General features: G+C 47.4%; 1 protein-coding gene across 1 annotated transcript; it reads left to right on the forward strand.

The window, feature by feature from the left end:
• Window positions 1-456: 456 nt before the first annotated feature.
• Ccnd2 (cyclin D2) lies at window positions 457-27,541 on the forward strand. Its single transcript, XM_047549493.1, has 5 exons — window positions 457-919; window positions 2,686-2,901; window positions 5,495-5,654; window positions 13,105-13,253; window positions 22,138-27,541. Exons 1-5 carry the CDS (start codon window positions 728-730, stop codon window positions 22,285-22,287), a joined length of 867 nt encoding a protein of 288 aa, XP_047405449.1. The 5' UTR covers window positions 457-727; the 3' UTR covers window positions 22,288-27,541.
• Window positions 27,542-27,994: the final 453 nt, after the last annotated feature.

Here is a 27,994-nt window from a genome sequence, read left to right on the forward strand (position 1 = left end):
GTCTGGGTTCACCCCATCTTCAAGAAAATTACACTCCATTCCCGGATCTTGAATACGTGGGCCGGAATATTAGGGTCATTTTTGAAGACAAACTTGGAGGGTCGCATTTGGGCATTGGTACACCTACAGAATGTGTGAAATTAGAGGCAATAAAAAGGAACTAGTGGGTTTTGGTGGGTGCCCCTATCCGGGGCCCCTGGCATGCGGGACTGGATAGAGGGAGAGGCCCCGGAGAGCTAGGGAGAGGGGCGAGGGGGGAGCGGGGGACCGCGTTTGAAGTTAGGTCGGGCCAGCTGCTGTTCTCCTTAATAACAAGAGGGGAAAGGAGGGAGGGAGGGAGGGAGGAGGGGGAGGGACGAGAGGGCAGGGAAGGGGAGGAAAGGGGAGGAGGAACCGGAGAGGGGAGCGAGGCAGAGGGAGGAGACCTAACTGCCCAGCCAGCTTGCGTCACTGCCTCAGAGCAGAGAAGAGCGAGCTGGGGAGAGCAAGACGAGTTTGAAGGGGAGGACCGGTGCGAGTTAGGCAGCCCCCGAGGCTCTGCTCGCCCACCGCCCTTCCCTTCCTCTCTTCTCCTCCAGCTTCTCTCTCTGCCCTCATCTTTTCCCCGAAAACCCCCGATTTTGCCAAAGGAAGGAGGTAAGGGGAACCCACACCCCTCCCCCTCCGAAAAAATAAAATAAAACTTTTCCAGTCGGAGAAATCAGGAGAAGGAGTCGCCCGGCTGGCCATGGAGCTGCTGTGCTGCGAAGTGGACCCTGTCCGCAGGGCCGTGCCGGACCGCAACCTGCTGGACGACCGCGTCCTGCAGAATTTGCTCACCATCGAGGAGCGCTACCTTCCACAGTGCTCTTACTTCAAGTGCGTTCAGAAGGATATCCAGCCATATATGCGCAGGATGGTGGCTACCTGGATGCTGGAGGTAGGTGTGCAGGCGACGTTCATTAGGAGCCACAGCCCCACCCGGATTCTTGGCCCCCCACGCAGGGACCCAAACTGCGAAAGGGCAACCCCCGCGCGGGCCTCCCAGCTACAGTGCGTGAGGTTACCCCGCGCCCCAGGGCGAGACGCGTGGCTGCAACTCCGTTCCTTGCTCGATTAACTGAGGGGCGGGGGGAGGGGGAGGAAAATCTGGGAGAAACGAGGCTGTCCTGGGGCGGGGGTGGGGGGAACATCCCGCGCGCCTATGCCTGCATGTGGCTTCCTCGTCTTCCAACCCCCATTCCGACCTGTCTTTTGCTGAGCGGCGGCTCTTTTCAGTACCGTGAAGAAGGGAATAGGAACGTGAAAATCGTGACCCACAATAAAAGGCAGCCCCCCCAAAAGGTCGGAGCAAATTCGTCCTAGCCTCGGGTCCCCGCATGTGGTCGCGACTCCGCGTTGGCACTTCAGGGGGGAGGGGGAGGGAAGAAGGAGGAGGGAGGAGGAAAGAAACGGGGAATTCAGGAGCCCCGGAAGTCGCACTGAAGAAACGCGTGTTTTAGGGGAACCCAAAAGAACCACTTCTTAAACCTCGCTCGGTATCTTTGCCGAGCGAACTGTGTGCCCACGTATGCACAGCTCTGGACCTGCCGTGGTTTCGCCATGTTGCTTTGCAAACTCCAGTTGGAAAGGCTGGAAAACGTCGCCCGCTCCCCTACGCACCCCATTATCCCGGCCACCCCACTTCTAGTGCTGCCCTCTCCCCCCAGCCCCCAACTCACAAAGGTTACTTACAGTTTGGCTTTCCACCTTCTTCAGTGCGGAGATTTGGGTGGGGTAGAATGAGGGGGAGGAGGAGGTGTGTGTTGGGGTAATATCAGGGCACCCCTAAATAAGAGGTTAGAGTCCCCCAGTGCCTCTTTCCGGGGCTCCCTGTTCCCGTCTTTCCTCCAACTCGGCACCACGTTCCTAGTCTCTGCCCTTGTGGGCCGCAGCCGGACACTCCCGCCGCGGCTTCACTCCTTCAAGTTTCCCCTCGGGATCCAAAGCCCCAGGGGTCCAGATACAGACCTTCCCGTCCCCCAAAACCTCCGTTTCGGGAAGCCTGGCTCCTCTTTGGGATTTTCACGCCAAAAGGGCTTTTCTAGGATTTTTCCTCGATTTTTAATTATTTTTTGAAATCGTCCCCCCCCTCCGACTCCAGCTGCCGCGGCTGCGGCGCTCTTCCTCCTCCCCTCCCTCCCCCGCTCTTCCCCACCTCTCCCCACCCACCCCCCCAATAGCGGCCCCTGGGCCGCAGGGACCCCCTCGGGCATTTTTTTTCAATTGTCGGGAATGATAGAGCAGGGTCTGGGGATCCGAATGAGACCAAGAAGGATACGCCCGGAGCCTCCAGAATATTTTTATTGATTTTTTGAAAAGATGACGAAATCCAAAAAAGAGTGAGTGAGTTAGAGTGCGCAAAGAAGTCGGAGCCAAGGGGAGCGCGGTGGAGCCTCGGGCGGCAGCTGAGCTGGTCTCTGCCTCGGGGTCTTGGATCTTAGATTCGCCCCCTTTTTTGGCTTCATGGAAATACCCAAGCACGGGTGGTCTATTCGGATTTTATTCCAGTTTTCTCTTCTTTATTCTTATCACACTTTTTACTCCCCTCCCCCCTTAAGAAAACTAATCTTTTTGTTTTTTCCATAGATGATACTTTTTCATCCTTTTTCTCTTTTTCTGATACTATTTTCACTCTCCCCCCACCCTTGCCCACTCCCTTTATAGGTTTGTGAGGAACAGAAGTGTGAAGAGGAAGTCTTCCCTTTGGCCATGAATTACCTGGACCGTTTCTTGGCTGGGGTTCCCACTCCGAAGACCCATCTGCAGCTTCTGGGTGCTGTTTGCATGTTCCTGGCCTCCAAGCTCAAAGAAACTATCCCGCTGACTGCGGAAAAGTTGTGCATTTACACCGACAATTCCATCAAGCCCCAGGAGCTGCTGGTAATGACTGTCTCCTTCCTCCCTTTCTACTCTTTCCTTCTTGGTCTGTCCTGGCCTAACATTACGCCTTTCACTTACCAGTCCCAAATCAAATTCCTAGGATCTGGAATAACCCCACCACTGGAGTTTTCACACGGAAAAATCTCTTTGAATAAGAGAGAACTGTTCTTTGTGTTCCTACTATGTGCCAGGCAATGAACCTAAGCACTTAGGCTACATGGTGATCCACTAATAAGATCCTCATTGAAATTTGTGTTGGTGAAATTCACTTGAAATTGTGTGTGTATGTGTGTGTATGTGTAGGGGAAGCATGGACTATTTAAATTAATTGATAATATTTTAATTAAGTTCCAAATTTTCAAACACTGAACTCTGAGAAAATAGTCTGATTTCTCCAGTATAGAAATGTGTTCACAGGATAGGAATGTATTGCAGGGTGTCTCCTAAGAACCTGGAGATCAAAGGTAATGTCTAAGACATTGATAAAGTCTCAAGATACCAACAGGTAGTAGCTGATCACTAAATCTCAACACACTGATTTCTGAGCAAAGTCAAAATTTGGCCTTTTGTAGGAGTCTGAGGCCTGGTTTCCTAGCTCCAATGGAACTGTGACCTCTCTACAGCCCCAGGAGGTCCTGTCTTGGCTCTGGTTTTCTGCCAAGAAGCCTTTTCCCCACCCAATCTAATATTTTCCCCCCTGCAGCTTCATATGTTAAATGGCCATATCTCAGCAGTACTGAAATCATAACTCCCTGGTTCACCTTGGGTGGTTTGCACACCTTTATCAGCCCTTCTTAGAAAGGGGGTTTCCCTTTTCCTGCCCCCTCCTCCCCTTACTTGGCAGGGCCTGGGCCTGCATAAAGTCCACAGACTGACTGGGTTCTTGAACTGAGCTCTTTGTGAGGAACCTTCCTTTCTGGGGTTATGCTGCCATCTACTGGCAGACATGCATAAGGTAGGGGGAGGAATTGCAGAGAATGCAGAGAGGGGCATGAATGACTTCACCTTTGAACCACTGCCAGATTTCAGCTGCTTCTGGTTTGGTTGGAGAGGCCCAGAAAGGTGCTTTTTTTCTGGGCGATCTGCTTCCTTTAATAATGGTGCAAGATGAGTGCTTTGTCCTCACAATTTCACTGTGAGAAGGAAAGCCTGGGATTTCAAGTCATCTTCGAAGACCCTGGTTATTACATACTCAGTCATGGTTGAGTTTTCACCCTAACCTGCATAAAGCCAGGGGAGATTTTAAAGCTTGCGGGAACAAAAAATGATCAGACTTAAGGATCAGTTTGTTTTTATCAGGAGAGAGCAGGAAAAAAAAAAAAAAAAAAAAAGAATCTTCCATTTGGTTCATTAGTTTTAATGTGATGGCAGACTGCAGGTATTCTTCGAGATGCCTCAGTTTTTCTGGGACCATACAAGCTAATTTATATTGTTCCAAATAAACATTGTTTTACTCTCCCATATCTTTATCCCAGAAGTTGGGATCTGGAAGAGTCCACCCTCTTTGACAGACGAGAAAGGCCCAAGGAAGGAAAAGGAATTGCTGCAGGCCACATGGCCAGTTAGTTAGTGCTGTGGTTCAGTATCTATTCCTGAGCCTACCGAATGCAAGAAATCTGGTGTTCTTGGGGTGACTAGGAGGAGTCATGCACTGGGGTGGTGGTCCTTCTTGCCCTTCAATCTTCTGCACCTGATATGACTGATAGGCATATTTTCCCTCTGATTACACAAATTTTTAAAGTTTTGGTTTCGGCTTGTTTCCTTTTGAGCACAATTTCCCATGTGAATCTTGAAGAGTCACAAGGTTTCTCATCAGCTGGGTTGCTGGTGAGAGGCCCAGAAAGGACATGTTTGCATTGTCCCAGCATTTGGCAGAGGGGTTTTGTGACCCTGACAAACACCTCCACCTTACCTGCATCTGCAAGATGGAATTTCAAATGACCATTAGCTACAGGGGCAAAGACCTGTAGCGACATTTAGGTGAAAGGATTGAATGTCATCCCCAAGTTTTCTACATGATATGTCAAAGGAGAAAGTTTTTACCAGCAAAGAGAGAAATAGCACTTTTTGGCACCAGGTAAAAGCCAGCTAAGGTTGCCAAGGAGCTGGGCCAAGGAAGCTTATTTTATGTTTTATCTGCAGGCATCATTTTTCTATGAGAATTTAAAAGACTATCAGTCCAGCGATGGAGATATGTGCAATAAATTATTCTCAAAGGACTACAATGACCTTGACCATATCTTACTGTAGGCCCAACTTTCTGGGTGGGCAGGCAGTTGCATTTCATGGAAGTGAGGATTGGGTGGGGGTATGGGGAGCCAAGGAGAAAAAGAAATACAAGAAAATAGAATCTTGGCAACAGCTACCTGGACTCTAGTTATTTTCAGCATAGCCTGACATTTGTAGCACAAGAAGAGCCATCAACCACTTCAAAGCTCTAGGGACATACTGACAAACAGACCTTCCTTACAATCTAGCAGCCCCGTGTTAATGAGCATCGTTAAAACTGGTCTGACCCCAACCCCACCACACGCACACCAGACCAGCCTATGGAGTTTTTATTCTGCTGTCCTCTCCTTGTCTTCCTCACCAGGAGTGGGAACTGGTGGTGTTGGGCAAATTGAAGTGGAATCTGGCTGCTGTCACCCCTCATGACTTCATTGAGCATATCCTGCGCAAGCTGCCCCAGCAGAGGGAGAAGTTGTCTCTGATCCGCAAACATGCCCAGACTTTCATCGCTCTGTGTGCCACTGGTAAGGAACATTGCTCAAAGGTTGGAGCAAGGGAAGGAGAAGAGCCCATTAGGGCATGTCCTAGAGGTCCTAACTTTCATGCCAGTTTGGGTGTTCCAGGGAGGAGGGAGTCTTGAGCAACCTAGAGTCCCAGGTTTCATTCTTGAGTTCTTTGTTCTTTAACTTTATCAGAGCTGGTATATTCTCTTTCCACGCTAAACTCATAAATGGTTTATGAGGACAGGTGTGGTAAGGGAAAAAAATTAGTGCCTGTTAAAATGCTCTTTATGATGTCTAAAGTGCTCTTTGAAGATTATGTGTACTGCTCACTGGTTGTGTTTAAATCTTTAATCTTTTGAGGAAAAGGATGGCTTGGAGATAAGCCCAAGAGGAAATATAGGGGGTTGGGGCAAGTATAGGTTAAAGGAGCAACGTCAAGATAAATGTGCTGCCTGCGCCGATAGTGGCGAGAGACGAAAGAAATGCTATTTACTGAGGGCATTTACTGCTTTCTCACTGTTGCCTCTGCTGGGTGGAGGAGCGAACCTTGCTGGCTTTCAGCAAGGATTCACTTTCTGAAGCCCAGGTTCTGGTGCCCTCCCTGCCTCCTGATTTTGGCTGTAGCCCTTGACACAACAATTGCAACTGGCTTTTCTATCCACACTGGGATCCCACTGATCGATACATAGTTGTTGTTGATCCATTTGTTTTGCATTTTCCTAATAGAAACTAAAAGCAGTGGTTTGAGGGTGTCTCATTAAGTTGAACCTTGGCCCGATTGTACTGTTTTTTTCCTTGCTAGTGGCCACAGTAGGAGACCCTGGAGGCTTAACCACCCAGGGGAGAGGTCAAGAGTTCATATTTTCACAATCAGAAACATTAGGTAATGAACTAACCATTTGGAGAGGTTCGGTTCAAATTTGCCAGGTGTAGTTGAATTGTGTAGGTGGGACTTGGGGTTAACTTTTTAAAATCTTGTTACATGTTATTATGAGTTTGTGCAGATGATTATATAATGTGCTATAGTGTATATGCTTTTTGTCCACAGTCAAAAGGTCAGACTTTGTTACTTGTCACGGAGTGACCTTGCACAGACTCTTTAACCTCTCTGAACTTCAACATCATCTACAAAACTAACCTCTCTGAACTTCAACATCATCTACAAAACGTACCTGCTGATACATCATCCTATAGCTTTTGCAGTGTAGTTAGGAAAATTAAAATCAGAAAGGATGTATACGCAACCAGATGTGTAGGAGAATGTGCCACGGTACTCATTGTGAAAATGCACCCCCTCTCTGATTTTTAACTCTGATTTTACCTGTTCTGACTAAGGTGGATATGTTGATTTGACTTTTCCAGCTTCCCTCATCTGTTTCCAGCACGGCCCAGGGGCTCTGTGTTTGCTGACTTGAGTGTAAGATTCCAAACCTCCTACTTTGGAGTCCAGAGCATAGGTTTCCCTTTACTGAATTTCTTTCGGTCCTTCCGGGCTGCGCAGGCCTGGTGGCATGCGCATGCACCCTGTGTTCCTGTGGAGTCAGTTGCCCTTCCTCCAGCTAAGGGGACGGATCCTGCAAGCCCCCGTCAGCCATGGTGCCTTTTGGATGGCAGCCCTTCTTCACCTCCCTCCTTTTTCCTGCTGTCTGAGGTGGGCCCTGGAGGTCAGTCCCTTGTTGACCTGTCATTTTGTCTCCCAGGCTCTGCTCTCTTTCCTCTCTTGTCACGATTCTCCGTCAGGGAGGGGGTCAGCTAGTCCTTTCTCTGTGACCCTAGGACAGCTGACCCCTGATCCTAAACTCCCCCATTGCCCAGCTGTTGATAGCCAGAATTTTGCTTTGACCTGTGTCTTGACTGACAGATCTTTTGGAATCTGTTCACCCCTTTCTCCTCTCCGATCTCTGATCCCAGGCAGAGGTACTAGGAAGAATTAGCTGAGCATGGGCAGTTCCCCACATTCTGAATAAGCCATAGGCCCATTCTCTAAAATTGGGGAGCCCATCCCCCATTCTTGGCCTTCTTGCCCAGATCCTTGGGGTGGCTGCCAACTATGGGGCCAGAAGAGGGAGCCTGGGATTCAGGGACTGAAGACAGAGGTCCAAAGGGAGATGAAGTGTCATGAACACTGCCTTTTGGGGGCCATGAGCTAGCTTGGGTCAGAAAGTGAAGAAAGATAAGAGAAAGTGCACCTCCAACAAAATCAAAACTGTGTCAAGTCCTAAGCCATAGGCATGGACAGGGTCAGAGCAGAGAAAGGTCCTCAGAAGCTTCCTGGGTACAGAAAAGATAGGTGGACCTGTCTGACCAGGCATTTGTTCCCCTGATTTGCCCTTGGGTTTGTGCAAGTGACTGAGTCACACGGAATCCCCACTGCATAGAGGTTTATGACAGGCAGTTGGTCTGACAATCTGTAAACACCAAGGGCTGCTTTTCTTGGAAGAAACCCCCTCCCAGGGAGAGGAGCTGCCCTATCCTGGGGCCAGGGTCTGAAAAATGAGTGAGTACTCAGGACTGTGCCTGGCAGGCAGCAGGCTGCAGGGTAACAAAAGTTGGGAACCACCATGCCCCTCGGCCGAGCTGGTGCTGCTGGCCTGTGTCTGGCCTCTCACAGAGGCCTCCCTTTCACCCAGTCCTGAATGTTCTGCCTCGGAGCTGATGAAGCACCTGCAGCCGGGGTCTTGGGATCCCATAGCTGCATGTGAGGGCAGTGGTGTCCTGGAAAGATGGTAGGTGGCCAACCTCGGACTGTGTGGCTAGTTTATGGGAAAAGTTGGTTGTGAAAGAGCTGGCAGTGGTTCTGCATGGAGAGCGCATGTGTGTGTGAAAGGGGAAGAGAGGGCACAGGAGAGCACAGAGGGGCCACGGGAAGGGTAGTGGGTCGTCAGTCTTCTTCCTTTATTGGGCTCTGGGGGTAAGATGGTGATGAGGCTGAGAAGTCCTCTCCTTCTCTTTCCTGCTTGGCCTAATGTGGCTTCTGGGGTAGAGACAGCCTCCAGCTGCCTGGTGTCTCTCCTGGCTGGTCCTGGTTAGTGGAGGTATTGGCACGGGGTGATGGCCTTCCTAACTCCTCCTGGCATCGCATTCTCTTTCCTAGAGAATGGTACAGGGTGAGCAGAATTGACAGTTCCCCTGGGAAGCTCTGCTGTCAGATCTCCCAGGACAGCAAAGGAGCAAAGAAGACACTCTGAGATGAGTAGGGTCACACTTAGGTGCTGGGAAATTCTTCACACATATACTCAACAGACAGTTCCAGTTAGTCTAGCAGAGCCAGTAGCATCGAGTTTGATCTTGGTGCAAGGGATGCAGTTGCTCCCTCCCCAGGGACGCTGCATCTCCCTCTTTTTGCACTAGGAGCCTACCTTAAGGGGCTGCTTCCTGGAGTTTGTGCCACACACACACGAGCAGCCCCCCCTCCAAGGCCTGAGCCCTGGTGATGACGATAATAATCCATTGTGCTTTCTGAATTTTCCCAGTCTTACCTAAAGGTGTTTCATTGGTTTCTATCCCCAAGTTGTGGCCAAGCTGTGGTGACCCAGAGGACAAAGTTCAGTGACTTGGCCCTTGATCCAGAGCAGGAGATCTGTCTCAGTGGTTGCCAAGAAGGAAGAATTGAAACCCACCTTTCCATCCTGAGCCTCTGAACTGCCTCCACAGTGGAGAGGTCACAGGGCTGAGAGGAAGTGGTATATTGAACTGGGAGTCTCAGTTCTTCTGTAAGCACGTCTCACTTCCCATCTGACTATAAGATGAATGAGTGCTTCTCCAATCGCCCCCTCTCCTTCTCCTCCCACTTTAGGCTTTGGGGTTAAATTGTTATAAGTAGTTATATTGTCATGACAATTCTGCCCCTTGAGGACAGGGTGTGCTGAACTCTGGGGATAGCAGATGAGTGTTTGCCGAATGACGTCATTGGTGTTACTGGTTGACCATGGAGTACCCTGGGTTCTGGCCCTTTAAACTTCCACCTGGCTGGAAGTTGGAGGAGGGGAAGAGGAAGGGGGGAAACAGACCTGGGTTTCCTGTGTCTCTTTAAGCCTTAGAACAAATGTCTTTCGCCCCCTAGTGGTGAACAAGAGCGTAGCAGTCACTCTAGATTTTTTTTTTTTTTTTTTTTTTTTTGACAACCATAGCCAAAAATTGTTGGTGTTAAACTTACTGGAAAGGACCATAGACTCTGTGGTTTCTTTAGCTCAGACCTCCTTCTCCAGTGAAATCTTACCAAGAAGGGCAGATGCCAAGTTGATGAATATGGAGCACTTCTCATGGCCCTTGTTAAGATTTGGGAGACTCCTAAGACCCCAACATCTCCTGACATTCTTGGAAGGTCAAGCAATGTGTATGAAGTCACATAGCCTGCAGGTACCATGGCTAGACTAAGACCCATGTCCCTGGGCTCCTGAGCTAGGGTTCTTTCTTTTGGACTTTTCTTCCGCTTGTGCTAGAAAAGAGTACCCTGTGTCTGGGAGGTAAATTCAAGGAACTCTTCAGTTTCTGGTAAGTTATGCAGAGCTCTGGATCCAGAGTCCAAAAGTGTCCATCTTGATTTGAGACCCAACACCTACAGTGAATGACATTGTACAAACCATTTAACCTTTTGAGGTTTCCAGTCACCTGTGAAAGACCTCTGAATTTTAGGTCCTTTTTATTGATGTGCCACCATCATCACCACCAGCATGACAAACAACCCTTAGTGCTTGTCTGCAGAGCCAGGGTTTCCTTAATCTGTGTCCTTTGCCTCTGACCCCTCACCAGCTGGGAGGAGGTAACATCTGCTGCTCCTCACGTGTGGGTATTGCCCCTTGGCTCCGGGTGATCCACACTGGAATGAATGTGGGATGCACTGGAAATAGAGTTGCCAACTTACGTCTTTCATTCATCATAGGCTCTTTCCATTCCCTGTGGGGCCTCAGTTTTTGCCACTCCCGACAAAGCAGTAAGAGGCTTTGGGAACTCGATGAGGTCATTTCCGGGACACATACTCAACTGGATAGTGAAAGATTCTCTGGGAAGCACAGAGCCCTTATTCTTTCTGGCCCTCATCATGCCTGGCCTGCTCTCTGCATCCGCCTGCAACCCTGGGATGCCTTTCTCCCTACCCCATGAGATGCCTGATAGAGTCTGCAGCAGCCAGAACAGTCCCTCACAACCCCACAGGAAGTTCCGATAGTCAGAACAGTGCAGGTGATGATGAGGATGGATGCTTACCACTGCTCTCGCATGGGTTGTTTTATTTGATCCTCAAACAACACCGTGAGGTAGGTACAATTGTTATCCTTATCTGTAGATGAAAAAAGTGTCCTTAGAAGTTTCCCTGGAGTACATACCTAGCCATTTATAAAGCACATTGTATTGTATTGCTGTGTAAAGAGTTGGTTCCCCAGGTTTAAGAAATGGGTGTTTTCTTTGGAGCACAAGCAATTGTTTTACATATGTATGTTTTACATACTTGCTGCCTGGAATAGGTAAGAACACATCATCATAGACTCCATCGGGAGGACTCCCCTCAGCACTTTCCTAGGAAACAAGAATGTAGAGTACCCCTGTGTAGGTCTTGTACCTGTTGAATCCTGGGACTATTCACATATCCCTGCTGGTTTCACGTGCTGAACAGGAGCTGGTTTTGATAGCAGTGGGACAACAAAGATAGGCAAGGATACGTGTGCTTCCCAGTCTGTGGCCAGGAAGGGAGGGGAGGGAGGGCCAGGGGTACTTCCCTGCCCCTTCCCTGCCAGATGCTCTCACCCAGGGCCTTGATGGGCAGAGGGCCATGGGCTGGCTGCCTCCTCTGTGTTTTGAATGTCACAGGGGGAAGCTAACGAGGTTATTGGGCAGAGAAACACTCTCCTGTGACCCACGTGGAGGAGACCTACAGCAGAGCAGGAGGCAAGGAGGCTGGCTTTGTCACACCATCCATGGACACAGAGAAGGCACAGGCGGAGTTGGCAGACAGTAGGCGCTGGGTGCAATACCATGATATAGGGCCCTCGGGGTGCAAATGGTAATGGCAAAGGAAGGAAAGCCAGGGAGAGAGACAGACCTACAGCCAGGCTTGCAGGGTGTTCCTGGGATTCAGCCGAAATGGGAGGGGAAGTATGTGCATGGTTCATTGATCCACAGTGTGTCTAAGAGTACTACAGATTTCTTGCGGTAGTGGGCTCCCCACTAAAAGCGCTTCTATAGAATATACTTTTGCAATATTGTACAGGAAGAAGGGGAAATACTAGGGGGGAATGGGCTTTGTAGGTGCAAACTAATTTTTCACAATACAATGTGACACATCTTCCCTTCTGTGCTCGACCCCCCACCTCACATGCACCTTTACTTCTGCGTACAGTAAATTCACTGGAGTTGTGCTACAGCTAGAGATAGCACACCGAACAGTTTGTGCCATTCGAGGACTGAGTAATAAAACTATAACCTCTAACATTGCAGGGCAGGGGTGGAGCATTATAAAGTCTCTAAAGTCTCAGCATTAGGGTATTACCTGTGCACCTTTTATGGTTGGTGCATGAATTAAACAGGGAAAACATGGAAGGTATTGTGAGTGGTATTAATATCTGTTAGCAGCTATAACAGGAGGCAGCTCTTGTCATGTTCCTTTGACGAACTGATCCTCTGTGAGATCATAGTCATCTAGCTTGTTCGGAGAGAACTAAGGGGGCAATGAGTGTTTGGTGTCCCAGGCTGTCCCCTCCGGAGTGAGATCAACCTCTGACTCTGCTCTTGGAGAGCTGGAAGTACAGAGGGTTTAATGGGGATGCAGTGGTTAATCTTGGTTGCCTGATTTAAGTACTCTGTCCTGATGTCCCAAGGATCCTTGATGTGGGGCTAGAAGTTGAGAACTGTGTGAAACTCAGCCACCATTCACCCCATCTCTTATTTTGCTGCTTCTCTCACTTCATTTACTTGTATTTATAAACTAATTTTTGTTTCCAGCCATACTAGCAAGATGGTAAGATCACAAGGGGACTGTCACTCTTCTTAAAAGTTTACCTGATTCTCCCACCTACTTCTTTGTCCTCCTTCAATACAGAGAGCCCTTGGCTTATCCCAGTTCTAGGGCACATGGGGTAATTTACTGTAGTCCCAGACCTCTTCTGCACTGTTGGCACATCACCCCCAGAGGAAATTGTGTCTCTTTCAACTTGGAGCCCCCACCAGGGCCAAGAATAGTACCTTGCACATGCTGACCCCTCCTGCGATTGTGGGATTCAGGGGACCAGGGACCTTGAGCCCTCCATGATTTGCTGTTGTGTACTCAGATAGGCTTTCTTCCTTCCCTGCCTCAGTCTCCCATCTAAAATCTGCAACAGTCATAGAGTGACAGACAAAGGACTTGTCCAGAAGGAAGGAGCTGAGGGAGAATGTGCCTGTGGAGTCAGGGGCCACTTGTGCAGCTAGGTCTCCAGCTTTGGCTTGCGAGCTCCTGGACCCTTCTGTGCCCTGACCTCCTGCCTCTCATCTCTTGCAGACTTTAAGTTCGCCATGTATCCACCATCGATGATTGCAACTGGAAGTGTGGGAGCAGCCATCTGTGGGCTTCAGCAGGACGAGGAAGTGAGCTCTCTGACTTGTGATGCCCTGACCGAGCTGCTGGCCAAGATCACCAACACAGATGTGGTAGGTGGCAGACACCTTCTTGGTTAAGGAGTCTCTTCTCAGCTCTGGGAAAGAGGCCGCTGGCCATTGGTTTGATTATGGTGGATTAGGGAGGTTTTGTGCGTGTGTGTGTGTGTGTGTGTGCCGTGTGCATGTGCGCACGCTCGCTAGGGGCTGTTTTCTGAGATCGACATTTAAGATCATATGAAATTCAGTAGGTGAGGTCTCTGAGGTTTTGAAGCCTGACTGCCATAAAATCCAGACAAGAACTCAGCAAGCTGATAAAAGGGGAGGGTTGTTATCTAAGTTTCCTTACGCAGTGGGCTTCTCAGTGTTCCGAATTACTACTTCATTTCCATTTATGTACACGGTGTCTGACCACCTCGCTCTGCAGTGGAGAACGTCCAGTCTACTCACAGGCACTGAGGTGGCTAGGCCCCATGAGAAGGCACAGCTAGAGAGAGCTGTGGACTGCAGTGGCTTAGGAGGCTTCCCTTTGAGAATGGTATCCACTCTGACAAGCCTCCCCCGCTCCTGTCTCTTACTTCCCTTTTGTTCAATATGGTAACAGCTTCAAAAGCACTCTTAAAAGACAAAGTGCTGTACACATTAAACAAACTATTATTAGCTGTAGCCTTCTTTCCATTCTGTGTGGACAGCCCAGAGGCTGTTGCTTCTAGTTGCTAGGGTTGGGAACTCCTTAGAAGAAAGGGTTTGAAACTGGGGTTCAGTAAGGCCCTGATTTCAATGGCAAGGAAACTGCAGTCCTGCAACCCTCAAAAGGGTTGGGACAGGAGGGTTCTGAGAGAACACAGAGACAGTGGCTACATCTTCCATAGTCCTCACAGAGGTTAAAGGAATGAGCCTGGGTGTGGGGGATGGGGGGTAGGCAGTGACAGAGTTGGGACCCAAACCTCCAAGCTCTGGCTCCAGCCTGGAAACTCCGCCCCTGAGGCAGCGCCTGTGATCTTCTTGTTTGAAAAAGGTCTTTGGTTGAAAGGCAACTGGAGAAGGGGGTGTTGGCTCTGAGGCCCTTGTGCATCACCATGGAAAGGCTCAGGAATGCAGGGGAACTTCACGATGACACCCTCCGGATGTTCTAGGGGAATTCAGCATGCCCCGTATGGGAATGTATTGAGTTAAGGGATCATGTGATCAACAGGCCTGTGGCTGCTGCCTCCTCAAGGGACACTGACAGAAGGTTAAACCTGGAGCCCAAGGCAGCAGCTTGCAGGCTTTCTTGCTCACCCTCCGATATTTTACCATGGCATTTGTTGCCAGCTCCGAGAAATGGCAGGCTTGAAGGGCCTGATGGAACAAACCCTAGGTCCTTCTCTGAAACAGTTTTTAAGTATTCTTTTAAAAATGCTAACTCCCAAGACCTGTGCTTTTTCAACAAGGGCTCCAAAATATGGATTGCAAAGAGCCCTCTAGTGCAGCATGAAATGTGCTTTATTAATAATTCCCCAGGGAAAAATTGTGAGCAGAACTTAACATTTTTAGAAACGGCCCGCTTCCTTCCTTTTCTGAATATCTCCTTAGAACTAGAACTTCCACCCACTGAAGACCAGCCCTTCCTCGACCCCCAGAGACAAAAATGTCCACGGCAGGAGTTTGACCCCCAGGCGCTGTCACCTCCTTCTGATATTTATAGACCTGCTCTGATTGACTGATCACCCCACCCAGTCTCCAGCCTTCTCCCACATCTCTCCTTGTCCCCTCTTATTAGTCACACGGACAGAAGTCACTCCTGGGGGCTGCCACTGAGTCTCTTGGATGGTGCCTTCTTTTTTTGTGACTGCAAACCAGTTTGCCATGTCATACTGGAGAGGCTCTGCCCTTTCCAGATACCATGCAACCAGTCCATTCCAGTCAGCCCTCAAACTGGGCTGAATGCCTACAGGGCTGCCTTAGCTGTCCTGTAAATCACAGCTATTGAGTTGGCACTTCATTTCTGTAAGGGGCCTGTGCTTCGTTTCTTAACTGGGGATGCATGTTTCTGCCTTGTTTTCACAATGGGACTGGGGATAAAAATTTTAATATTAAAAACCAAGCATGAATATCATTAATAGAATGTAAAATTTATACCACTAGTTCAGAAAAACATTTGAGACTTCTAAATGCCAGGCTTACCTCTGAGACCCAGAGGCATGCTCACTCTCTCCCTAGGGGTGTTTTAGTGGAAAGATTAGGGCCGCTCTGGGTTGGGCACTGTTTGTATGAGCAGCTTCCTGAGTGCTAAGTGCTCCTCCTATCCATCAGCTTGTGTTCTCTGAAGAGCTGAAGTGCAGAGTGAAGGAGAATGAAAGGACTAGAATTTAGAACGCATTAGCATTTGGAGGGAGGTGAGTTTTGCTTCCTGAGCTCTGTTTGCCATGAATCAAGAAGTGGTGTATTTCGGGCGCTTCCTGCCCATTCATTTCTGGAAGTGTTTAGTGAAGGCCCAGTTGTTACAGACTGTATAGAGATGAGCATGGCATGGTCCCCAGGCAGTGAACTAGAAGTCGGGGCAGGTGTGTGAATGGTGCATGGAAAATAGATGATGAGGCTCTGGTTTTCAAGGAGCTTGGCAAGTATACAGAGGATCAAGAAAGGTAAAATATGCAAAACCCTTCCCAGTCAAGATTATAGATGAACGGGGTGTGCTGAACTATATGTTAAGAACTGTAAATGCAGTAGGGCAGCAATTCAAAGAAAGGAACTCAGGAGACCTAGTGCAAAATGTGGGCCTCTTAGCCATGTAAAGTTGGTGGGTGACGGAAAATGTCTTTGGAATGCAGATGCAAAAGGTAGTATGGACAGGCAGTGGAATATCATTCAGCCTTTAAAAAGAAAACCATGTTCTGATAATATGCTACAATGTGCATGGGTCTTGAAAGTATTACGATAACTGAAATAAGCCAAGCACAGAAGACAAATACTGTCTGAAGGACCTGGAATAATCAAATTCATAGATAGAAGTGGAATTGAGGACCTGGGGGAGGGGGAGGGAATGGGGAGTTAGTATTTAATGGGTAGAGAGTTTCAGTTTGGAATGTCGAAGAAGTTCTGGAGATGGAGTGTTCCTGGTGAAAAACAGCATGAATGTACTTCATGCCACTTTGGAAAATGGCTAAAACAGTTGATTTTTATGTTACGTGTGTTTTACCACAATAATTTCTATACATACAGAGCACATGCACATTTGTGTGTGTGTATGACAACCCCAGGCTGCGCTGTGAGACGCCTGCAAGTTTGTGTTGAGCTCTCCTTGGAGAAGTCAAGTACACACACACCCTGGACCACGGCTTGCCCCCTAGTACACGCGACTCAGGAAGAGCTGCCCCTGAACCCCCAGTCCAGTGCTGCCCCATGCACCTTGTTATTTATGATCCTTTCAAACTTAGGGTGTTCGCTCTCACTTCACAAATCCTTCAGGGACAGACTTTTGAAACCAGGTGCCCCTGATTCATCCGAGGTGGCCAGACAAGTTTCTGTGCCACTGGCCAGCGGCAGTTAGCTTGGTTAGGAGGGACCCACACAGCTCTGAGGAAGCGGGTCTTTGTTGCTCCATCTGGTTGCTAAAATAAACTGGAACGCTCCATTCCAAAGAGAAAGCTGAGTGAGAAGCCTGACAGTTTTACAGGGAAGAAAAGTCTCAGAGGGTGGTATATTTTAAGTACTTTTTCCTTCCAGTTATAAGAGTTGCTAAAAACAGACGCTGGCTAGCAAGGCTGGCTTTTCAGAGGCAACTTCGGCTGAGCCTCTCGTTGCCAAGGGTAAGCTTGAGAGGAGAGATTGACCATCCTGGGCCCCCGCAGAATCGGGGTTCCTCTTCCGTCCCCTCGGCACTGTGCTTGAGCTTCGTGCCAGCGTTTACCTCACCGTCCCCTTGTCTATAGGACTTGTTGAATAAGACCCAACTTGTACTCAGCTCTTTATCCAGAGCCCCTGGCAGAGTCATTGGGGAGTGATGCTAGAGAGAGGGAGGGAAGGAGGAAGGAAGGAAGGAGTGAAGGACAAAGGGAGGCAGATGCATTTCAAGTGTGTCTCATTCATTGGTGTCCCTGTGTCTTTCAGAAGGAAACCATACATACATATAGACAGACATAATATGTAGACATATAATATTTTATATTGGTATGAGTTACAGGTCTGGGTCCTCTGAACATTACCTGATCTCAGAGCAAGTCAATTTTCACATGTAATGGCACCCATTCGCTCATTAAAGAGTGGAATGGAGGCTCTCAGGCTGTGAAGATGAAGTTACTGGGAGATGTTTATCAGAACAGGTACAGATGCTTATCATCTGCTCATTATATTTGTCCTTTTCCATCTCAGTTACGTCAAAACTCTTCGTCACATCTTAAATCCTGCCCAGAGAAGATGTCAGAATATCTTTTCCTGGGGGTCGTCCTGGAATTTTATGACCCTGGTTGTCAGTGAGCAATTAAAAAACAATTAGCTGCAGGGTGAAAGAAGTCTCACTCCATGTCATGCGTGGGGTACCCAGTTTGGGTTTTCTTCCCCTCCGCTAGAAGCTCAAAGCACACCTTGTTCCACGGTATCCCAGTGAGTGACTGTGCCTTTTGTGGGCTTTACAGAGCCTGTGGTCAGGAACCTCATGAGGAGTTGCTGGAGGGCAAGCTGGGGGCGGGGAGGTGGAATACAAGTGGGGGCCTCTGCCTCCCTCCCCTGCCTCATTTCTTCTGCCGGCCTCATTTGGTATGCAAGGAAATAAGCCAAACAGCCTGTGAAGAAAGGAAGAATGAGATAGTTTCCTAAGTTGTCTCTGCCTGAGTTGGCCACGGGTCTGGGGCTCATTCAGCCCTTTGTCCCCCTGTTGAGTGCAGTGCGTGTGTGGTGACAATGGAGTGATGCAGTTACACTGAGGGCTAATGGTAGGAGTTCCGTCAGCCCATTCATGGAGGCAGAGGAGGGTGCAGGGCACGGATCTGGAGCCAGCAAGCAGAGGAAGTCAGAGGCCCGTGTAACGAGCTGGAGATCACAAACGCTGCTGTCAGGGCTCTGAGGCTGGGGGCTGGGGGCAGGGGTGGGGGCCTATCATCGTAGGAGTTGGAGGGGTGCCCGACCTCCAGCGCTGTGGAGTGCCACCTGTCTGGGCTGACAGACGAGCATTATGGCTTTCCTTTTAATCAGCTTAATTTGGGGCATCTTAGCACAATGGCTGGTGCTTTTGGAGGCTGCCAGAAAGCTGAGATCCCAGAGCTGTTGCACCTCGCAAGCACGGAGCATCTTTTTGTTGGAGGCACTGTCACCACCTTCCCTTGGACCGTGTCTCCCTTTCTTGGAGATTTTCTGGCCTATATGTCCTTAATGAGAGCCCAGAAGGAACAGAGAAGTATAGGAAGAACACCCTGAAATTGGAGGCTTGCCCTTACTAAAGCCAGGCTCACTTGATGTCACCAGAGGGCAAGCCACTTCACCTCTCCAGGCTTTGGTTCCCTGGCCAGACAATTATGGCATCTGCCTGTTTGCTCTTCAAATCCCTCTGGAACCTCCAAATTCTCCAGTTCTGTGATTTTATTCTTTTCAGTAAGTCATCTGACAGTCCTGCCTCTTTGGAAACGTTAACTCCAGTCTTGGGTTGGCCTCCCTGCACCAGCAGTGTGGCCGGATTAGAGGCAGGGTTCTTCCTTCCTCCTGAGCACCACCTCCCCCACCCCAGTCCCATGCATTCTCTTGTCTTCCTGCTTTGGGGCTCTTGGGATGTGACGTCCAATTACAGATAATGACCCCACTGCAACATTTTCCACCCTGCCCCCTGTCTCTGTCTCTCTCTTTCTCTCTGTCTCTCTCTCTCTCTCTCTCTCTCTCTCTCTCTCTCTCTCACACACACACACACACACACACACACACACACACACACACACAGAGTCTCTGAATCAAATGAGAATCCTGCCATCTCCTTTGATCACAAAAGCTTTGAGACTTTATGCTTTGGGTGAGCTTTGTCTCCCATGGACAAGTGTACAGTTGGAGACAATATATAGTGACTACCTCTGTGGCATGGAGTTGTTATATTTCATTCCTCCAGCCTCCCAGAAAAAAAAAAAAAAAATTAAAAAAAGATTTTTTAAAGTGCCAGGGTGCTTTACCACTGAGCTACATCCCCAGTCCTTTCTATTTCTTGAGGCTGGATCTTGCTAAAGCTGACCTCTAACTTGTGATCCTCCTGCCTCAGCTTCCTGAGTCACCAGGATTACAGGCATGTGCCACCCACCCAGTACTACCACATCCAGCTAGAAAAAAAATTTTTAAACATCCCCCTTTGACATTTCCTGGAGTATCTGCACAATGGAGGAGCATCACACACTAACTTCCCAGATCCAGCTGATTATTCTATACAAGGGAAAAAAGAGGAAGAAGAAAACAATAGCATGCGCAGGAAGGGGGTGGGTGAGACCTGATGCTGTTGGTGGAGTTCTCAACCCTGCTCACATTGCTGGGGTGGACATCTCCTCGTACCATGATCTGGGGGTTTGAAGAGGTACTACCATACAGCTTGACCTCAAAGCACGAATCAGCTACTTCCTGTGGTGCTCAGATGGAGCAAGAACTGTGTTTTTCAGCTCCAGAAGAAAAGCTGATGGTGTTGCACTCACTGATGTAGGATGACCTTCCTAAAGGATATTCCAGCGTAGTTTTGACTTTATGTACTAACCCTCACATTAGCTTTGACTCTGCATTTAAGATGAATATTTTTTAGATTGTGAGACTAACATTTTCAGATACCTTCTACTGAAATGCAAGTGCCCCTAGAAACAGGCTTTCAGTCTTTCCCACTGAGCAAGTCGTGACCTGTGGATCCAATGCTACCAGGTGAGCCTTGGAGAAGGAACATGGTGAGGAGCCCGACAGGGAAACCTATGACCCCCAGATTCCTAATCACTCGTGAAAGGTGTCAGGCAGGGTAGAGAATGAAACTGGAGATGCCACAGAGAAATGTGAGAGGTGTTAGATCCTTGGTGCCAGTTCCTGATGCCATCTCAGTTTTGAGCTTACACAGTGAGCCCCCACAGTCAGGCCTAGTTCAACCCCTTCTGTTCCCAGCACATCCTTTGCCAGTCTTGAGTAAATGCTAATCCATACCTCATTTTAAAGAAATCCAGGTTGGACTTGGTGTGCTCCTTTAATCCCCACTACTTGGGAGACCAAGGCAGGAGGATCACAAGTTGGAGCAACACTGGGCAACACTGAAGCCTTGCTCAAAGAAAAAGAGGAGCTTGGATGTAGTGGTACATGCCTATAATCCCAGGGACTTGGAGGAATTGGAGACTGATGCAGGAGGATCACATACTCAGCAACTTAGCAAGGCCCTAAGCAACTTAATGATGCCCTGTCTCAAAATTAAAAATAAATAAATAAAAAGGGAAAAAGGATCAAGGCTATGACTCAGTACCCCTGGGTTCAATCCCTAGTACCAAAAAAAAAAAAAGGGGGGGGAGGATTCTTTCAGATTCCAGGACTGATTCACTACAATGCATAAAAAATAATATTAATTTATCAGGCTACTGCTTAGCATTTCATATATATTACCTTGGTTACTGTTTCGCTTTGAGCAGTTCATTCTGATTTGACAAATGGGGAGATTGAGATCACAGTAGTTAAATAATGTGACCGTTGCCTGCAAATGTGGTGGTCAGCAGCAAATAACCACCCTCCCTCCTGCGCTGATTCTTACGTTCTGGGTGATACTGCATCTCTGCCCTCTGCCCTCAGTCTGCTGTTGTTCCTTTTCTTAATTTTCATTAAAAACTGCAGTTTGAAATGTGGAATAGATGAGAGATAGGAAAGGAAAATTGGGGGGTAGTGGAAACTCTGTTCCTCAGTACTCAATTCCAGCTTTATTTTAGATCTTTGGAAAGTAAAGGTAACGCTTGGCAAAATAGCAACCTCTAGGTGGTGAAAACTGCACAGGGAAACAGAAGGGAAATGTGTGTTAAACTGTGGAAAGACATGGGGATGTTCAGTTCAGTGTATTTTCCATACGAATGTGCTGCTTCAGAAACACAGAAAGGCAGCCTCACAGTGGAAGGAGGCTGGAAAATACCTGCCAAGAGTGGTTTCTCCAGCTCACATCCCAGGTAGTAACACAGCCACAGTCCCTTCCTAGTGACAGCCATGACTTGCCATTGCATTCCATGTCACCCAGCTATTAAAGCTTCTGCCTGGGGCGGACTCACTCTACATTTTCCCTACCAAATATAGACTAATAAAAGCAACCCTACAAATTCTTGCTTATTCCCAAATTAGACAAACTCAAGTGTCCAGAGTTTTGTAAACATTCTGTATTGTATTTTTATAAGCATTAAGGGAGTGGTAAATAAGCAAAAAATCCAAGATTTTTGTTTTGTTTTGCTTTTTGTTTTGTTTTTAAGCACTTACACAGTTTGTGTGAGGGTCAGGACAGGGCAATCTACCAACTCCCTTCTGTTTCTTAGTTGCTGAGTTGGCTAATAACAGCTCTGTTGGTGGGCTTCTCCTTCCCTGCCACCTTCCCAACTTCCCCAGGCAGAAAGCATCCAGATTTCCCATTTGGTCCCTTAATGACAGCCAGTTCTCTTCTATGAGTGGACTATCATCTTAGGTCAGTGCTTTTCAGGATAAGAATCACATAGGCTCCTGCTAAAATGTAGATTCAGATTAACCTGGTCTAGGTTGAGGGAGACGATGCATTTCCAGCCAGTTCTCTGGTGGAACTGATGCTGCTAGTTCTTACACCCTGCTTGGAGGTCTGAGCTTCTGTGGAATTGCACTAGCCTCATCTCTCCTTTACTTCACATTTACTTCTACTGGAAAATGAGCCTGGAGTGATGTGAGTTGAACTATGTGTGCCTTCCTGAAATGCCCTGTGCCCTGCTCATCCTGCTAACTGTTCTGGTCTGGACCCCTCTCCTCCCAGGATTGTCTCAAAGCCTGCCAGGAGCAGATCGAGGCTGTGCTGCTCAATAGCCTGCAGCAGTTCCGTCAGGAACAGCGTGATGGATCCAAGTCAGAGGATGAACTGGACCAAGCCACCACCCCTACGGATGTGCGGGACATCGACCTGTGAGGCTGCCGTTCGGGCCCAGGGAGAGAGGCGCATCCATCACCTGCTCTCTCCTTCTCTCTGGTTATGTTTTGTTCTTTGTGTTTTAGGATAAAATTATGCCCCCACCTAGATCACATTTAAAGATCTTTTAGAAGTGAGAGAAAAAGGTCCTATAAAAACGGAATAATTAAAAGCATTTGGTGCCTATTCAAAGTACAACATAAGGGAATCCCTTGTATATGCGAAGTTATCATTTGATTATGTAAAAGCAATAGTAAAATGCTTACAGGAAAACCTACAGAGTAGCTAGAGAATATGTACGCCTGCAACATGGGAACAAATTAGAGGAGACTCTGTTTTACATGTTATGAACTAGTGCATATGCCCCTTTTAGTTATAATTGCAAGGAACTGTGTACGCCATTTATGGCATGATTAGATTGCGAAGCAACAAACTCAAGAAGGAATTAGAAACAAGGAGGGACATGACGGGGAGGGGGTACCACGCAACCTGTCAACACGATTGGACCATTTTGGAGGTAGAAGCACCTTCACGCCTAACCACATGTTCCTAAAACAGGAGCCATGTTGGATCTCTATGTTACCTACTCTTACCTACAGTAGCTGCTACCTAAAAAAGATGTTGGGTTTTGCCAGTTGGACACAGGTGACTGACTCCTGGGTTTCATGTTTGGTGACTTCCTGCTTCTTCTTCCAAACATGGTTCATTGCAGACACCACCATATTGTTATCTAATGGGGAAATTTAGCTATGGTCCATAACCAAAACTCATCTGAAATGGAGGCAGATGGAGACCAAGGGCGGGATCTAGAATGGAATCTTCTCTTGCATGGAAGAGGGTGAGATGACCTTGGCATCCCTTATTAGGAAAAAAAACTAATTTTTGGTGCTGATTGGCATGTCTGTTCCACAGTTTAGCATTGTTATAAACCATTCCATTCGAAAAGCACTTTGAAAATTTGTTCCCGAGGGATAGATGGGATGGTTTATGCAAATCGTGCTGAATACTCCTTCCCTCTTCTCTTTTTGCCCATTCCCTTCCTGCCCCAAGTCTGGTTACTCTTTACTTCTGGAATCTGGCATTCTCTGGTACATAGTTCTGGTACCCCTGGCCAGGGCTCAAGAGACAACCTGTTCTGCTAATATTCCCATCACACCATTCCTCAGAAAAGCCTAAAATCAAAGGTCTGTTACCATTTTGATGGCGTAGAAGGATCTTAATTCCCATCTATATACTTCTCCTTTGGACATAAAAAGTTATTGCTGGTGCAAAGACAGACGGCCAAACATCAGGGTGTGGCATTTTGTTCCCTTTTCCGTTTTTTGTTAATTTTATTGCAAAGTTGTATTCAGTGTACTTGAATTTCCTCCCCTCCACTTCTTAGAGGCATTTCAGTTAGCAGAGGGTTTTTTTTTTTTTTTTTTTTTTTTTTGCACAATTGTAATTGACAGGTAATGAAGCTATTTGTTTAAAGATTTGCCTTTTTTTAAGTAAAAAAAAAAAAAACAAATCAGAACAGGGCTACTTTGAAGAATTATGTGCAGATTCTGCCTTGTTTCATAGAATGAGGGTTGAAGATGGAGAATCATCTAAGGGTCTCTTATCTTTTGTTTTGTTTTGTTCAGTTTATTATTATTTTTTTTTGCGCTGCTAAAAAGCTAAGATCATTCATCCTATTCACATTAACAGTACCTAGCTGTAATGTTTCACAGAGTGTGCTGCTATTTTATAAACATTTTTATAATATATTATTTTACTGCTTAAATTCCAAGTCCTGAAGTAGGTGGTTGAGATATGAGTTCTTCGTACTGGAAAAGCCCTTCCATAGTTCGTTTTCTTCTGGTAGCATATTCATGGTTGGTTTTTTTTTTTTTTTTTTTTTTTTTTTTTTCCTTTTTGGTTTTTCGGTTTTGTTTTGTTTTGTTTCCTCTGATCACATTCTTCAAAGACAGAGTATTCTTTACCTCAGGTTTACTGGACAAAATCAATAAGTACAAAGGACAATGATTCATAGTTTTTGTTTTCATAATACCTCACAACCGTACAGTTTCTGCTTGGGAGCCCACTCCAGTGAGGAATAGAGCGGGGCTGGAGGGGCAGTACGCCCCTTCAGGAAGGCAGGGGAGATTTGGCCCCCAGTCTCACACCTGGGGACGTTTTCAGTCATGAAGGTCATCAGGCTCCCATTTTGACTCCGGTATCCTCATCATGATGGAAAAAATACATTGAACCAAGGGATCCTCCCTCCCTCCCCTCAAGGCAGACATTCAACACGAACATTCATGCAATGGACTAAGAACTCTTGGTTCCCACATGGCACCAGGTGTCAGGAAACAAAAAGAATTCCAGCAGGCTGTTTGGAGATCCTCTTCTTGTAGCCCTTTCAGAAGCAGGGCCTTTGTCTGCTTAGGCCCCTTCATCTGGGAAGTTTCCCACTTCCTCCTCTATCTTTCCCCTTCCCTGACATGGACACCCCAGGTTTAGAATAGTCTCTGTGGTTCTCCACGGTCTGAATCTGTGGGTGGATGAGTCTGCAGCGGGCAGTATCTGTGGTGCTTCTTTCTCTCACCTCTGTCCTGGACTGCGGCAGGTGAGCTCTGTGCAGGACCAGGTCCTCTCCCCACGTGGCACTAAATAAATGGTTTGCAGGTTTTGGATCACATTGAAATGGCATGATGGGAAAAACGGGTATGATGAGTAAGGGCTGGAAGTTGAAAGGAGGCAAGGGGGCTGCTTCTCTGTAGAGATGAAGTTCCAGATGAGCTGGTTTCGGGAAGTGTGTTGTGGAGGGTTCAGGATTTTGTGTTAATGCAACCCTGAAATGATAGGGAATTTCTGGTGGTCAGCGGGTGGTAAATTCAGAAGTTCTGGAGAGGAAAGGTGAGCAGCCAGTAGCTAGCCAAGTGTTTGATGGGGAGCTGCCGCACAGAACCAGGAGGCATGATGCCTAGAGTTCTTGGGAGATTTGAAGCCCAATGAGAAAACAAGGTGCATCTTCATTTAACAGTGACCAAACCTTGGTCTTAAACAAAGCAGTAAATGAAAGAACCTGACAGATAAGGAAGGAACAGGCCACTAGACTCTACCCACAGTCTGTAACTGTCCACTTTTCCAGGAGCCCAGGTGACACTGGATGCTTCTAAGCTTTCCCCCTTTCCCATCCTTGGGGCCTACTGTGATAGTAGGTATGGGGCTCTTTGGCTTTTCTGCCAGCTCCCTGCTAACACAAAGAAGGAATCCTGGATGCATTTGAGTAACTGATACCTTCTCCTTGGATCTTGATCTCCTTGGTAGGAGTTTTTGTCCCAGAGGGGTTCAATTCTCCCCATGGATTGATTTGAACTTACTCCCCACCCCCTTTTCTTTCTCTCTTTCTCACCACCCAATAAAGGGATTCCAAATTTATTCTTTTCCTACCTTGTTGTCTATTCTTTAGTTTGTTTTTTCTCCATCAGTGGGGGTTAAGTCGTTCCCCCAGCCTGCCAAATTTTAATCCTTTCCCTGTTTTGACCAAATTGTAAGGGAAAGAGATCTTAACATGCCAAAAAATATATGCTAAGCATAAGAAAATTCCATGCAGGTTCATAACAGCCAGGAATCCTGCAGAACGCAAGGGGAGGTTCTCGGCTGAATGTCCCAGGTGCTGAGAGGCATGTACTCCTCCCAGAAGGGGCTGCTCTTAGAGGTTTCTTCATTTTGAACTGCCCCAGAGCACGGCAAGTCTTGCAGCCAGGGTACCCTTGGTCTGCATGCTCTACTGGAGGGTCTGTTCTGTCTTCGTCAGCCAGGTCCGGGGCATACATGGAGCTCCCCGAGCCTGCCTCCCTCTGCATCCCTTTGCTAGCAGGGTAGATGATTCCTCAGGGGGAGCTCAGGAGCTTTCCTGCAGTCTCTCCAGGCTGAGCCTTGGGAGCTATGGGACCGACCGGCGACATTGGATGACTTTCCAATTAGGCAGGATTGGATGACTTTCTCAAAGAGGGCAGGGGAATTTTCTCTCCATGGGCCACAGAGGACAGGGCTGGGAGAAGAAATACACTTGCACCTTATGTCCTGTAAATATTAATTTTCTAGTTCAAGAAGGTAATATTGGTAGTGTGGAAATGGGAGGTAGGAGGAAGAAGGAAGTCTGAGTAAGCCGGTTAACTTCTAAGCCAAAAGGATTCCTCTTTGTTTATCTTTGAGACAGTCCAACCTTGGGAATAGCTTTAAAAGGGAAATTGATGCCGAGACAGTAAAGTCCCCTTAAGCCAACAAACCCTCTGTAGGTATAGGTTGAGCGCAGCTTCCACTGGTGCGGACTTGGAGCAGTTTTCAAGAGCTGCAGTGCAGTCATCCACTTGTACAAAATAGGGTAGGAAGATCTGAGAGGATGTTTATTACTTTCCCAGACCATGTGACTCTTGATGATTCTGGATTCTAAACAACCCAGAATAGTCACTTCAGCCAGAACTATCTTCCTATACTTGTGCGTCTCTGCTTTTAAACTTGGCTGGGCTATCAGACCCTATTCTTGGCTCAGGTTTTAAGAAGCCATCAGCAAATGTATACAGCTACGCTGTAACTGCAGTGTGCATCCTTTGCCTGCAGCTCACTTTGGGGAAAAAAGTGCCTTACTGACTGTAGCCATTACAGTGTCCAATATATTTTGACAGGTGCCTGTCCTTGAAAAAAAGTTTCTTTCTTATTTTTAATTGGTTTTAGTTCTTATTGCTGGCAACTCTTACATCCCCAGCAACTCCACCAGGCCATTGGATTTTTTCCATTATGTTCATTACCCTTGTACCATGTACCTCAGATATCTCTCTCTCTCTCTCTCTCTCTCTCTCTCTCTCTCTCTCTCTCTCTCTCTCTCAGATATAGTTTCTTGTCTTGGGTTATTATTTCTTCTTTTTTTATTTGCTTTAAAATGAGTGTGGTGCCATATCGAGTCAATGTTATTCTCTCACAGTGTACTCTATAAGAGGTGTGGGTGTTTATTTGGTCGGGATGCTAGAAAGTGCTAAAGTAGCATGATCAGTGTGAACAAAAAAAGTGTTTTAGGAAGTATGGAAAAATGTATTGGCTATGATGGTGACATGATACAAGTCAGCTTACCTTTTAAGAGGTCTTATCTGTTCAGTGTTAAGTGATTTTAAAAAGTAATCTGTTCTTCTGACTAGTTTAAAGATGGATTTGAAGATGGATTTGAAAATGGTTTTGGATTTGAAAATTAGGTTATGCTATTTGGACAATAAACTCACCTTGACCTAAATTCTGTGGCCATTGTCGACTTATTTATAGGCTAGCAGTTGTCAGAATGGAATATACCTGTCTCATGTCAGAACTCTGTTGGCAACAATTGGTGGTGGCATGAAAAACCAAATCCTCACCTGAAAGCACTATGTGCTTCTGTGTCCTTACAGAACAAGGAGCTATTGACATGTTTTGTTTTGTTTGGGGGCGGGTGCTACCCATGCAACCAGATTATAAACTAGCAACTTCATTCCACTTGGTAAGGTGAGTCAGTCACTGGTATTATCACTGGGCCTCAGGTAATAGCCCCTAATGGCTGCCAACTCACTCTTGGCTGGGAGTGGCTTGGATGCTAGAAACTTGCAGTGCTATCTCCAGATTCAGGGAATCCTTGTCCCTGCCTGCCCCTGCCCTTGCCTCTGTCCCTTTCCCTTGTATGATTCCTTCCCCAGTGTCTGTCATCTGATTACTG

The sequence above is a fragment of the Sciurus carolinensis genome, chromosome 4 (genome assembly GCF_902686445.1).
Source record: "Sciurus carolinensis chromosome 4, mSciCar1.2, whole genome shotgun sequence".
NCBI classification, from domain to species: Eukaryota; Metazoa; Chordata; class Mammalia; order Rodentia; family Sciuridae; genus Sciurus; species Sciurus carolinensis.